This window comes from Python bivittatus, unplaced genomic scaffold (genome assembly GCF_059951505.1).
Source record: "Python bivittatus isolate LINGU-HERP-01145 unplaced genomic scaffold, Pbiv_v1 ctg000700_np1212, whole genome shotgun sequence".
Lineage (NCBI taxonomy): Eukaryota > Metazoa > Chordata > Lepidosauria > Squamata > Pythonidae > Python > Python bivittatus.
This window is the reverse complement of record NW_028277098.1, coordinates 96,900,998-96,913,726: the sequence shown is the minus strand read 5'-3', so window position 1 is coordinate 96,913,726 and position 12,729 is coordinate 96,900,998. Positions and strand designations below refer to the sequence as shown.

General features: G+C 42.2%; 1 protein-coding gene across 1 annotated transcript in view; it reads right to left on the bottom strand.

Annotated features, from left to right (window-relative positions):
- Positions 1-12,729, bottom strand: part of SLCO4A1 (solute carrier organic anion transporter family member 4A1) — a 53,820-nt gene that overhangs the window by 22,679 nt on the left and 18,412 nt on the right. Inside the window, exons 3-5 of the mRNA XM_007439995.4 lie at positions 6,904-7,914; positions 5,053-5,143; positions 3,621-3,742 (exon numbers count right to left, since the gene is read on the bottom strand). Coding sequence (XP_007440057.2) covers positions 3,621-3,742; positions 5,053-5,143; positions 6,904-7,723 — 1,033 coding nt within the window. The 5' untranslated portion in view covers positions 7,724-7,914. The remainder of the gene's footprint in view (positions 1-3,620; positions 3,743-5,052; positions 5,144-6,903; positions 7,915-12,729) is intronic.

Genomic DNA, 12,729 nt, shown 5'->3' with positions numbered 1-12,729 from the left:
TACAAGGCCTCTCTGCTGAATTTAGGGCATCTACCTCTGGTTGCCAGGCCAAATGCTGAAGAAATGAAACTAGAAAGCACTGAAGATGAGTAAGATGATGTCCCCCCCCCCCCCGCCTTTTAAGTGAAATCTTAAGCAAAGTTTCTAATGATTCATAAGCATTTGGCACAGCAAATTAATGCCTGGGGATTTCTCACATCCCACTGGCTTCTAAGAAAACTGTAAAGACCTTTCATTAACTCAAGCTTTCCCCTATGCCATGCTGAAACATTCTCCAGTTCTCATTCATCTTCTGATTTTATTTTTTTTTGTAAGTGAAGAAAACTTCAGTGAAGTGCTTGTGAGTGGAATATCTTACTGCTATGCTTATTCATTTATGAGACAGACAAGAAATGTGTGGGAATGGGCTGTCTTTCAGTGTGCCCTCCTCTCTCCCACAAGCTACAGCCTGAGCTTCAATTACGTCCCACAGGAAGACTTTACAGCAGTGTTGTCCAAACTTGGCCACTTTAAGATGAGTGGACTTCAACTCCCAGAATTCCCCAGCCAGCATGGGTTTGGACAACACTTTTCAGATTGGCAAGGGTGGGAAGCTAGGAGAGTTTCCAAGTGATGGGAAGCTGTGTCAAAGAACACAGTACTAGCACTAATTACCCTCCGTCTCCTTCAGTCATAAAATCAACACCCAACACTATCCAGAGAAACATGAATGAAATGTAAATGAATGAAATGTGAAATTGTGATTCTCAAGCCCTGAGAATAAGGTAGAAAAGAAACCTCTTTCGGAAGGGAAGAACACTTTTAAGAAATTACCAGGTAGATTTCAGCATTCATCTCAACATTCCAGCCTGAGTTTGGGTTGGAAATGGAATTTGGAGGGTTTGTTTTTAACATCTGTTGGTACTGACTTAGTTTTTATTGGGTTTTCTTCTTGTTAAATTCCTTTTCTGCATTATGCCATAGGAAGGGATTGTCTTTAAGTATGGCTGAACAAGATTATTTTACATTTCTTTATTTATCTGTGAAATGTCTAGGCACCTAGATAGAATGACTCTGGGCAGTTTCACAATTAAAAACGCATATAAAACAATATCATTTAAGAAAAGAACAGCAGTCACTCAGAAGGAGCAAATCAAGAAGAGCCCTTATGCTGTCCTTCAGCTTAAAGGGGTCTGAACACAAACTAACTCAAGGCCTGGGGGAAGAGCCAGGTTTGTAAGAGCCAGGTTTGTAAGAGTCCTTTAAAGGCAAGTGGAGTAGGGGCCATATGAATATCCAGGAGTGGGTGCAGCAACAGAAAAAGTTTGTTGCCTGGATCCTGCTAGGAGGACAGCCTAATCAAAGGTGCTCAAAGCAAGTTGACTCTGTTGGATCATATGGGATGGGCAGACACTACAGGAGACAGAGAAGGCAGGCAGGCAGGCAGGAACACAGGAAGGGAGGGAGGAAGGCAGGCAGGCAGGCAGGCAGGCAGGCAGGAAGGAAGGAAGGAAGGAAGGAAGGAAGGAAGGAAGGAAGGAAGGAAGGAAGGAAGGAAGGAAGGAAGGAAGGAAGGAAGGAAGGAAAGAAAGAAGGCAGGCAGGCAGGCAGGCAGGAAGGAAGGAAGGAAGGAAGGAAGGAAGGAAGGAAGGAAGGAAGGAAGGAAAGACGGCAGGCAGGCAGGCAGGCAGGCAGGCAGGCAGGAAGGAAGGAAGGAGGGAGGGCGGGCGGGCGGGCGGGAAGGCAGGCAGGCAGGCAGGCAGGCAGGCAGGCAGGCAGGCAGGCAGGCAGGCAGGCGGGCAGTAGCTGTGTAAAGTATTCCAAGTGGTACTTTGGGACATAGAAGGTCAGCGTTTGGTTTGTTTTTAAGGTTGAAATGGTTGGATCCTTCCAGGAATTATTTGTCTGTGTACGTGAATGGGGCGGGGGGGGGGGGCGAGGGTAGAAAGAGGAAACAAGTCTTAAATAGTTGATTCAGGGCATTTGTATTAAAAAGACTGAAAAGGCACACCTGGAGATGTGGGTGGGAGAAACAGATACCACAGGATAGAGATAATTTGCATGGTCGCCTTCACAATCCTGGGGTAAGCAAATCTGCACACAGTGGCGCAGCTCCGTGAGCCTGAATGAGGCTCCAGGAATAACAAAAGATGTTTACCAACATCAGACCAACAAAGACATCTTGTTCTGTACACTGGCAACATTTTTTAAAATCTATTCCAACGTACAGGCTCTGATCGGAGACAGCAGGTTTTTAGGCTACTGGGGCCTGGGGTGAAGTCACTGGGGAGCAAAGCCAAAATGTTTTGCACTTTGGGGGCCAGGCTCCTTCAGGGGTGAAATTCCCTTAAGCATTAAGTATTGCAAAAGAACACTTTTATTCCTTATTTTAGCAAAAGTCAGGCTACCAAAAATTAGCTTTGGCAGATTGGTCATTTCTTAACGGTCCTTGTGTAACAAAGAGGGAGTCAGGACCACTCACTGTGGCCCTCCCCCCATCTATTTACCTATCCAGAAGTACCATTCACAGAACATGAATCTACATGTTCCATATTCCTGGGTTTTGCACAACCACCCAGTTCCAGGAAAATTCAAAGCCTCTGATCAGGCAGAGAACCTACGTGCATGGAATTTATACTTTTTATTCAGCTATTCAAAGCCTTCTATACCTCCTACGTATGTTTCCTAAAAGACCTTAAAGAGGCTTCACAGTAATTATGTAGATTCAGCCCCAAAGGCTAGATCCACACTTGGAAGTTAACAAGGCACGGTTCACCAACAGCCAAAATCCACCACGTGTTTTGTGCAGTTTTGTTTCAGCAGGTTGTGGGAGCTGAGTGATTGTACCTTGCAAGATTTGATTTATAGCTTAGCGTGCTGAGTAAATGAAACTTACCACTGGTGATTTATTCAGCCAATCAGGGTTATAATTAAGACTATTTATTGCAATCTGTACGCTCAGCCATGGGCTAGACTGCATTCTGATACACAAAAGTGTTAGCAAAGTGGGCTATATACCAATGGGTTCTATTCTGGGTGCTAAAACATTCGATAGGCTGACCATTTGTAAATTCCTCCACGGGTAGATTGCTCTCCTGGAAACAGAAACTATCTTACCCCAGAATTTTCCCTCTACAGCAGTTCAGCTGACTGTCACCTTTCCCAGTCTTGACATCTGAGAACTTTTCAGCTGGAGAGCCCAGAAATAAATTTACAATCCTTTGGCACGCCAAAGTTATAATCCCCTGCAGCAGTTTTTTTTAAACGTTATACTCAGTTTTGGATGAAAAGTCCCATAACGTTATGCTTGCAATATTGACATCCTAAATGCTACTGATAGAATTTCTACTTTTTTCCTCTTCTTTTCAATACTTTAAGCTTTCTAAATAATAGAATGTTCATCACGTTTAATCGTATTACGTAAATATTATTACACTGAAATCTGCATTGAAATAATACAACGCCTCGAGATTTATAACGCTGCAATTAAAAAAAGGAAAAAAAAGTTATAGTGTGTTGTAGCCTTGATGGGAAGGCAACCGAAGAAAAAAGTCCCCTGACATTTTGGCATGTATCCAATTTGCTGGAAAGGAACTGGATTGCTCTGCTAAAGGAATTTGGTTGGGATTCAGTCCACATACCTGGAAGACGATGAGGGTATCCCAAAATGGGGACTGAAATCAAGAGGGAACCAGCCCCAGCACCCAGGAATCCAATCCACCAAGCTCCAACCCACAGGGAATTATCTGGCGTAAGATCCGTTCTGTGAATAAAACAGAGGAGAAAAGCCATAAACTTTCAGAAGTCCAATCAAGCAGGCCTCTCTGGCTTTGATAATATACAGACAAAGCTGATTTCACACAAGCGTGAAAAATAGCTGGGTTTTTTTTTTTTTTCTTCAAAGATATCTTAGTTCCCCAATTGCTTGGGAGAAATGTTCAAGCAGGACATCCTTTGACAATGGTTACCAACTGGGCACCAGGAAAAAAAAAAAATCAGAGTTGTACTTTGCTTTAGGCAGAGCTAAAGGACAATAACAATACATAAATACAGTAAATAAAGGACAGTAACCACCACAGAGCACAGAAAACAAAGGAAAGCGAGTCTCAGAGTAGCTTTGCCCAGGCTGACCCTTTGAGGGTTGTTAGGACTGCATTTAACAACCTGAGACAGAAATAACAACAGTATTCATTATAATTGCAGTTCCACGTAGAAGCGAAAAAGGAAACTCGCTCTATAAAAACCTATTTTGCAGATGGACATCTAGGACTAGACGGAGCATTTTAAAGATCCCCTTGCTAGATCTTAAGCAACTCATCCAGCAGGAGGAACAGAGGAGGCCTTTAAATGGCCTTGGATGAGCAGCTGAGGTCCTGCAATGCTTCCAGGAGCTGCTCTGTAGGAAAATCAGAGCGACCAAGTGCAAAAGGAAGAGGAAAATAAAGCGGAAAATGGCACGCAAGAAAAATTCCTAAGGCTGGCTGGGGAACTTTAAACTCAGGGAATAATGAACTAATAAATGTCATTCTGGATAACCCCACGTGAAACGATCTGGCCAACGGAGTCCTCTCACCTGTAAGAATTGAATGGATGGGTTTAGATCTCTTGCAACACTCTGCTGCTTCACATCACCATAGGATACCTTTCTTATTTTCTGAATTAAACCTTGCCCAGCATTACCATAGTTACCATTACAGTTCAAACAGTGCTCCTTTTCTTTTTAACCCAAACTACCTGCCTGGTGACCTGCAAACGTAATAACAGGGCTATGGATTTCTCATGGCAACAATAATAGGTCAGAAGCCAGTCAGATGTGGACACGTTCTTGAAAAATAAAAGAATGAAGCCGGAAGTATTGCAGGGTTCCCCCATTAATTTTTAACTAAAGAACTGAGTGTGGAATTTTAGTAACTCAAAGGTTACTAAAGAGGGACAGAAGGTTCCCTGGACATTTTCTGTGCTGCTGGGAAGGGAAGAGAAAATGAGTGAATTGCTGCCAGCTGCCAACTGCAATTCCTAGATCAGTGTTTCTGTGCTGCTGGGAAGGGAAGAGAAATGGGGCCATGAACTTACCGTCTCCCAATTTCAGTGTAAATATTTAGAAAGATGCCTCCAACCAAATAGCCAGCTGCAGGGCCCAATATGGCAGCAGTGTAGAAAACAGCTGAAAAGAGAAAGACACAACCATATTGCCCAAAGTTCAATGATGAAAATTTTGGTGTTAAAGTCTTGCTCAAATTTGGGCAAAGAAGGCCACTGCAGCAATCCTATAATCTTCTCCATGTTTCATTCCATCATAAGATGGAAGGGATCCCATTGGTCATCTAGTCCAACCCCTGCTCAATGTAAGGGTTGAACTAGATGACCCAGAGGGACAATTCCCAACATGTGGCCATCAACTGGAAAACCTCCAGCAAGGGTATTCTTCCCTTGTTCTATGAGGACTCTTTCACTGATTAACCAACAGGAAATTCATCTTAGTCTGAATCGCTTTTTTATTTCAACCTGTTGGTCTTGACCCTGCCCTTGGTTTCAGCAAACTGACCTGCTCCCATTTACATGTGACAGCCTTCTGGACTGTTGTAGACAGTTATGCCTCCCTCGTCTCTTTCACAAGCTAAAGGTGCTGAGCTGTTTAGATATACCACTGGAAGACAGTCTGGGTTCTTCTGTCTTCTCCCTCTCCCTTTTAAGTGTGGTGATAAAGGTAACCATAATACTCCAAGCGTGGTCCAACTATTACAATTACAGTGAAGCTACTACCTTGCATGAACTGGATGCAATGCTTCTTTTAAACACAGCCCAAGACTGCAGTGGCCTTTTTAGCTGCTGCAACACAGTGCTTGCTCATATTCAGCTGGTGGACCACTAGGACGCCTAGATCTTCCTCATGGGCACTACTCCAAGCCAGGTCTTTCCGATCACGTGTCTATGCACTTAATTCTTAATATCCAGATGTAGGACCTTACAACTTGTCACCAGCAACATAATCCTCTTGGATTTGGCCCCATGTTCAAAGCAGTTGATGTAATTTTGAGTTGTGATTTTTAGCCCATCTCTTGGTTTGGTGTCATCTGCAAATTTAATCAACAACCCCTTGTTTTGGAGGGAGGGATGGGTAAAAGCTGAACATCCCAGCTCTCCTCTTTCTGGTGAAGGCATCTTATCACTAGTTACATAAACCCTGGCCTGCAATTCATTAAGAAATGAAGCAAATGTTACAAGTGTGTCCTCCAAAAGAAAAAGAAGAAAGTTGCTCACTTCCAACTAAGGACACCTTAAAGGGCTGTTCTCTGTAGAATTAGCCCATGTGGATATCCCAACAGGGGCTGCTATTGAAAGTGATTTATTGCAAGGTTACTTAGACATCTTAGATTGAGTTTTGAAAGACAAATTGAAGGTAGGAGTCCCGCTAATCCAAAGGAAAGGAAGTAGAAGGATGAAAAGTTGAGCCTTTAACATTCTGCTTCTAAGTACCTTGATTTGGGGCAACTGCCTTCTTTTAGTTAACTGAAGGCATGCAACAGGTTGGTAAGCTTCAGATACACACGTCTTTACTGACCAGCAACTCTACCTATTTCATCTCTTCTGCACTACTCCCACTAGCCAGGTATGTAGAATTTATCTGGTGAAAGCTCATTATTTTGATTAGGCCACCAGTGACATCTGCAGCAAACTGTGATGACACCAAAAAGATAACAGGTGTGGAGAGTAGAAAATGAGGCAGTGATGCCCTCAAACTCATTAGCTAACCTATGGACATCCACAGGAGAACAAGTGAGGGAGTGATGTTGCCCACATCATCATGTATATGCTACCATTACGCCCTTGTGTCCAGATATCTGACATGGGTAAGTAAGTTGCAACATTTGTTTGATGACATCATCATGCCCATTTCATCATTTTGTAGACCACAGGACTTACCAATATACACAGGAGAATAGTTGGACTTCACATTTTCATCCAGATAGGTCACCCCAAGAGTATAAAGTGGCGTTGCTCCAATCCCATGTAGAAACTGACCCAGCATGAAGACAAACCGATAATTAGAGAGAGTGGAGACACTTTCTGAGCACCATGAACTTTGGTTGGAGGAACATGTGCCAACCTCCTCTGAAAAATGGACTTCGTACTGGCTGGTGGTGAAGTGGGGCAAGGCAAAAATGATGGATCCAATCCCCATGATCAAAACACCCCACCCAAGCCACCGTGGTTTATGCCCGTTGCCCCCAAAGTAACTGACAAACGTCAAACACACGCAGGCGGCAATGTCATAGGAACTGGCGATCAGCCCACTTTCATAGCTCTGAAGATCGAATCGCCGCTCAATCGATGTAATCACAGTGTTAATAAAGCCGTTCACTGTCATTCCTTGCAAAAAGGATGCCACGCACAGGAAGAACAAAACCCCTTTGGGCGTATTGAAAAACTGCAAGCAACTTGGGGTGAAACCTCCCCACCCACACACAAGAACTTCCCCTTCTGTGGAGACGTATTTAATGCTGCCATTGAACCCGTTTTCGTTTTCGGATCTTGCCTCACAGAGAGGCTTCATGCAGGAATCTGAAGGGCTGTTTGTGTTAGAGTAGAACGTCCCATTGCTCAACGGAGTGGTGCAGGATTCCTGGGGACTGGGAGTATCAAAAGGAGAGCTGCTCTCCCCTGGGTTGGATGTGCTAGAAAAAATAAGTTTATGGGTGCAGTGGAAGCCATTTTCTCCCACCAACTTGTGAGACATTTCCATCAAAGAGGGCCAATTGCTGTTCTCAGCTTGCTTGCTTGCGCTCTCTCTCTCTCTCTCTCTTAAAGTCCTTCCACAGGCTGGCTCGGATCCTTGTTCTTGAAGGCTGAAGTCTTGGTTTTCAGAAGAAGAGACTTTGTGGGAAGTAGATGAATTAATAGGTGAGCAAAGGAGAGATCCTGAAACACTTCATTCTGGAAAAAAAGTAAGAGAAATCAGCAGATTATCTTATGTATTTTATTTGCTTTCTAAAAACAGCAGTTATAAGGAGATGTCACCACAGAGGAGTGTGTTGGGGATTCCACTGCTCCCTCTGAATCTGAGCTAAGTTGGGGTTGATCAATATCCTGATGGGAGTGTTTGTGAGAAACACTTATATAGGCCACCTTGTATATTATGATGGAAGGTGGAAAGGATATACAGTAAAGATATACATCAGATTTGGTAGAACCCAAGTCATTGCATAAACTTCAGGGTAAACACTGCTTTCAAATACCTTTCTTACTAATCAGAGCTGACCATGCTTCAGGTTCATATGATCTACTTAGCCTTCAGAACATGGATGTTCTCACAGAGTGACTGCTTTGGAGTCCAAGCAAAATCTTTTCATCAGTGCATACATCTAATACAAATGTGATAGATTATGAGAGTTCTGCAGGCTTAGAAAACAATTTGTAAGAAATGCTTCTCATCTTGCATGACTGCAAGCCCAACGCCTGTCCACTAATTCATTAAAACAACCTAACTCAGTCAAGTTCCGATGGTTATATAGCCTAAGCAAGATGGTCTATTTACATGAGGACTGATATCACAGATAGGCTGAAGGAACTCCAAAGTTTGCAGGATAAAACATTTTTGTCCACCGAAATACAACTAGAAAATTCCAAAATATCCCACCAAGAAATAAGCATGCTGTGTTGTTAAGATAATAGAAAACAGGGGTGAGCATAAAATGATGCCGCTACTAATATTCCTCTCTGTAACATCATATTATAAGGCCTAGATTATGTTTCTAATCTTTCTCTCCTTTTTCACTTAAGGAACCCCATATAATTTGCAAAAGGCCCTCTTCTGTTTCTCTTCCCACCCCACCTCCAAATGGCCTGAAAGCAGCTGATCATCATCCCAAGCATTTTCACTGTCAGAATAATTGTATGCCGACCCTTTGTATCTCTTTACTGCAATTCCACACAAGCTGGTTAGTAGCTAATTAGGCAATGTGCAGTTTCTAGGAAAATCTGCTTGGCAGCTCAAACAGCCACAAGAATGAGAAGGTGAAAGAAAAACGTTTCCAAAAAAATATTCTCCAACAGAAGACTTTGCAAGTTCCAAGATCCTTACTAAATATTAGTTTAGACTCTGCAAGATTTCAAGGGTGGCTCCCAGTTCCATCTGACTGAGCATAATGACTTCGTACGATTGCAGGCTGAGCCAAGAAATGTTGCTCAGTCAAAGAGCATGACATTCATGGCACTCCAAGAGGAGTATTATTCTTACTCCTCCTCATTAGTAGTAATACACTGAAATTTATTATTACTTCCACTATTACTACTGCTATTGTTGATGATGATGATGATGATGATGATGATGATGATGATGACATACTGACCTTCCATGGCACCCCAAATCATTGGCCAAGGATGGCCAATGGCAGGGCTGGCTCATTTTGCCCAGTGGCAGGGCTGGCCCGTTGAAGTTTTAATGCAGAAGTTGGTGAGTTTTCTCTTTCAGTTCCTGCACTTATTATTACAATTACTTTATTTACTTTTTTTCAGTCTCCAGGATTACCAAGGGTGAGCCCAACAATATCACCAGCATTGATAAAAATGGTGTTTGGGGCCTGTTTTTAATTTTTTTAGGAATTTGGGGCTTCATTAGAAATTAATTGCTTTAAAGCCAAACAGAGCTTTGTCTACCTATTGTGATGCGTCTTTTGTGGTTATTCTTGTTAATTTAAAGAAAGGAAAGAATTGCAACACCCAAATCAGGGTGTCTGCAGGAAGGGGGGTCAAAAGGTCAAAATAGCACTCACAACCATGGAATCAATGCCCCATATCATTTTTACATGTGTTGCACAATGGTTGTGGCTGCCATCTTCACTTTTTTTGACCCCCTCTTTGCGGACCCCCCAACCCGAGTCTCTATTTTGCACCAAATGTAGCAAAGCAACCTGGGAAGCCCTGAGAGCCACAAAAAGGGGACCAAGAGGCCAGAAGCATCCATGGCAGGGAGGTCAAATGACGAAGCAGTGTTGTACTGATGTAATGCAAGCTGTACCATTTGTTGTACAGGAATCGTAACATGTTCAGACCAGATCACTGGTGGCTCAGTTCTGCTTGAACGCATGACCTGCTTTGGACCATGACTGTATCTGAGCCCTTCTTTGATGCTGTAATTGCACCCCTTTCCACCATCCAAAGCACTGTCTACAGGAAGAGCCATAAGTGCTTTCCGGCTTTGTGATTGACTGTTTTGGTTGTCTGCTGTCCTGGGCAATTCCTCATAGGTCAGCAGTGCAGCATCAAAAGCAGTCATTGGTCTCAAAGGAGGCCAAGAAGCTGTCAGATCCTGGTTGTTGGTTTTGTTTTCCAAGAGGGTGAAAAAGAATCAGGACTGGGAATGAAAAGTAGAAAGGAAACAGTGATGGAATGTTTAGAGTCCCTGTTATCCTACTCTGGAAGTTGTCTGTCTTTCAGCCTCTGGTAAACATGGTTGATGCAGGTTTAATCAGTGCCAACTAACCCTGGGGACATTTTAAGCTATAATTAAGCCCTCTGACATACTAACCTACTTCATGACCTAGTGAATTGTTTGAACAGGGCAATCTAGGTGTAACCCAAGCCAGTCTTCCCCCAAACCTGGTATTCTTGAGTAGAGTTGAGATGGAAATTCCCAGAATTTCCAACCTACTTTCTTGCTGAGAATTCTGAGAGTTGTAGTATAAACATATCTGGAAAGCATCAGGATAGAGCAGCCCACTTTAGGCCTTAAACAGAACTAAAATATGGGGCAAAAGTAGCCAATATCTAGTTGCTGGTTATAGCCTCTTATACCTATGCTTGCAACAGTCAAGAATGAACAATGGAGAAGATCCAAATTTTCAAGTAACATAAAATCCAATTAGAAGCACCTAATGATAGGAAGTAGTACTGCTGCACAAATTTATTCCAATTTAGGATCATCTGTAGGGGGTGTTTCATTAATTCTCCTCTGAAACAGGACAACTATGGGAAAAGTTCTAAAGGCAAGGACATTCTCAATCGAAGCATTTTTCTTTCCTCCTAAGGGGGAAAATTGAAACATGGCGAAAGAGAAAATGATGAATGCATTTCATGTTTTATTGTATTGTTAGAAAAAAGGGCCACACATAATGGATCCTTTTCCAGATTGGAGAACTAAAAGCGTTACTTTTGGATAATGTTCTGATTCTACAAATAATAAATTACCTTTCAGTATCATCTCAAAGGTGCTAAAATGGCAAGCCGTGGCTGCAAATACAGGCAGCAACTGGATTTTCACAACTGTGCTAAAAGTATTCAGGAAAAAAAATGCTACAAATCTAGGGACATGTGTGTCCCAGTTCAAATACGCCTAGATAGGAGTTCACATACAGCCCCAGGCAGTAATTAGGCCAACCTTACTGCTAGGCAAAGTAGGGCAACTGCTTCAAACAGGAAGACCAGTGATGCTGGTCTTCATGAATTCTGGACTGCTGTAATGTGTTCTTCATGGAGCTGACTCTGAGTACCAGAATGTAGTGGCTCAGCTACTGGTTGGTACTCACTGCCCTAAGCATGCTACATTACTGTTCCAGGCCCTGCACTGGCCTCCAATTTGTTTCCAGGTATAAGTCAAAGTGGAGTCCTTAGGATTCTCTGAGCTTGGTTGTTTTCTTGCAGACGTTTCGTTACCCAGCTAGGTAACAACTTCAGTGCTGTAAGTCAAAGTGCAGGTTGAACCTAGAAAGCCCTTCCTCAATGACCTTTTGCTAAGGTACCTTCAGGACTGTCTTCTCCAGCTGGAATTGACTTGTCTGACATACACGTCCCAGGAGAAAGTGCTTATTGTCCTCCACAGTGTGAAAAGGGCTGAGGTATGCCGCTATTGCTTTTCAGTAGCTGTGTCCTCACTATGGAACAGCTACCTGGTTGATATTGGTCTAGCCCACATCGGTGGCCTTCCAAATATTCTTGAAGACTGGATTGTTTCAGAGGACCTACAGTAACTGAGATGACGCTGAGGTATGATCGATGGTTTTTTGCAGTTTTGTATTTTTGATCTTATAGTGATGGATTATGGGGTGATTTCTTTATTGTGGGTGTGTTATTCTACTGCTGTGTTTTGCTGTAAGCCACCAGAGAATTATGTGTTTATGATAAGGACAAACTAAATCATTCATTCATTCATTCATTCATTCATTCATTCATTCATTCATTCAATCAAAGATATCATTTTGTCAGGATGGCTTCAGAAAACAAAGTTCCTGAAATAAAATCATAGAGAAATTATCCAGAAAAGCTGAGTATTCAAAAAGGTCCAGTTTTTTTACAAGGATAAATAACAGTATCTAAAAAGTTACGATCTGAGAAATTTAATGGTAAACCACTTTGATCTTTCTTTAATGGGAAGTGATGCAGAAATGTTTTCAATATATGAATAAATACTTTTAAAAATCAAAAGGTCATTTGAAAATGACTTATGTATGAGAACAGCTAAATATATATTAGTCTGGTATGAATGCTCCAAATAATTAGTGCAAGCTTGTGAAAAGTGCCAATTTTTAGAACTATGGATTATAAAGAACCTACAGAAAACCATTACCTATAAGACTTTCACAGAATTGGCAGGATTCCAGTAGAGTATCTCTTGGGGGTGGATTTCTCTTCAAATTTGCATAGTTTATTTCTTGGAAAACCCAATAAAATCCTTATTGTACCTTGTAAATCTACTTTTGCTAGGTATGAAATCACTGAAAAAGTTATTACTAATATCCAACCATGTTTTATTTG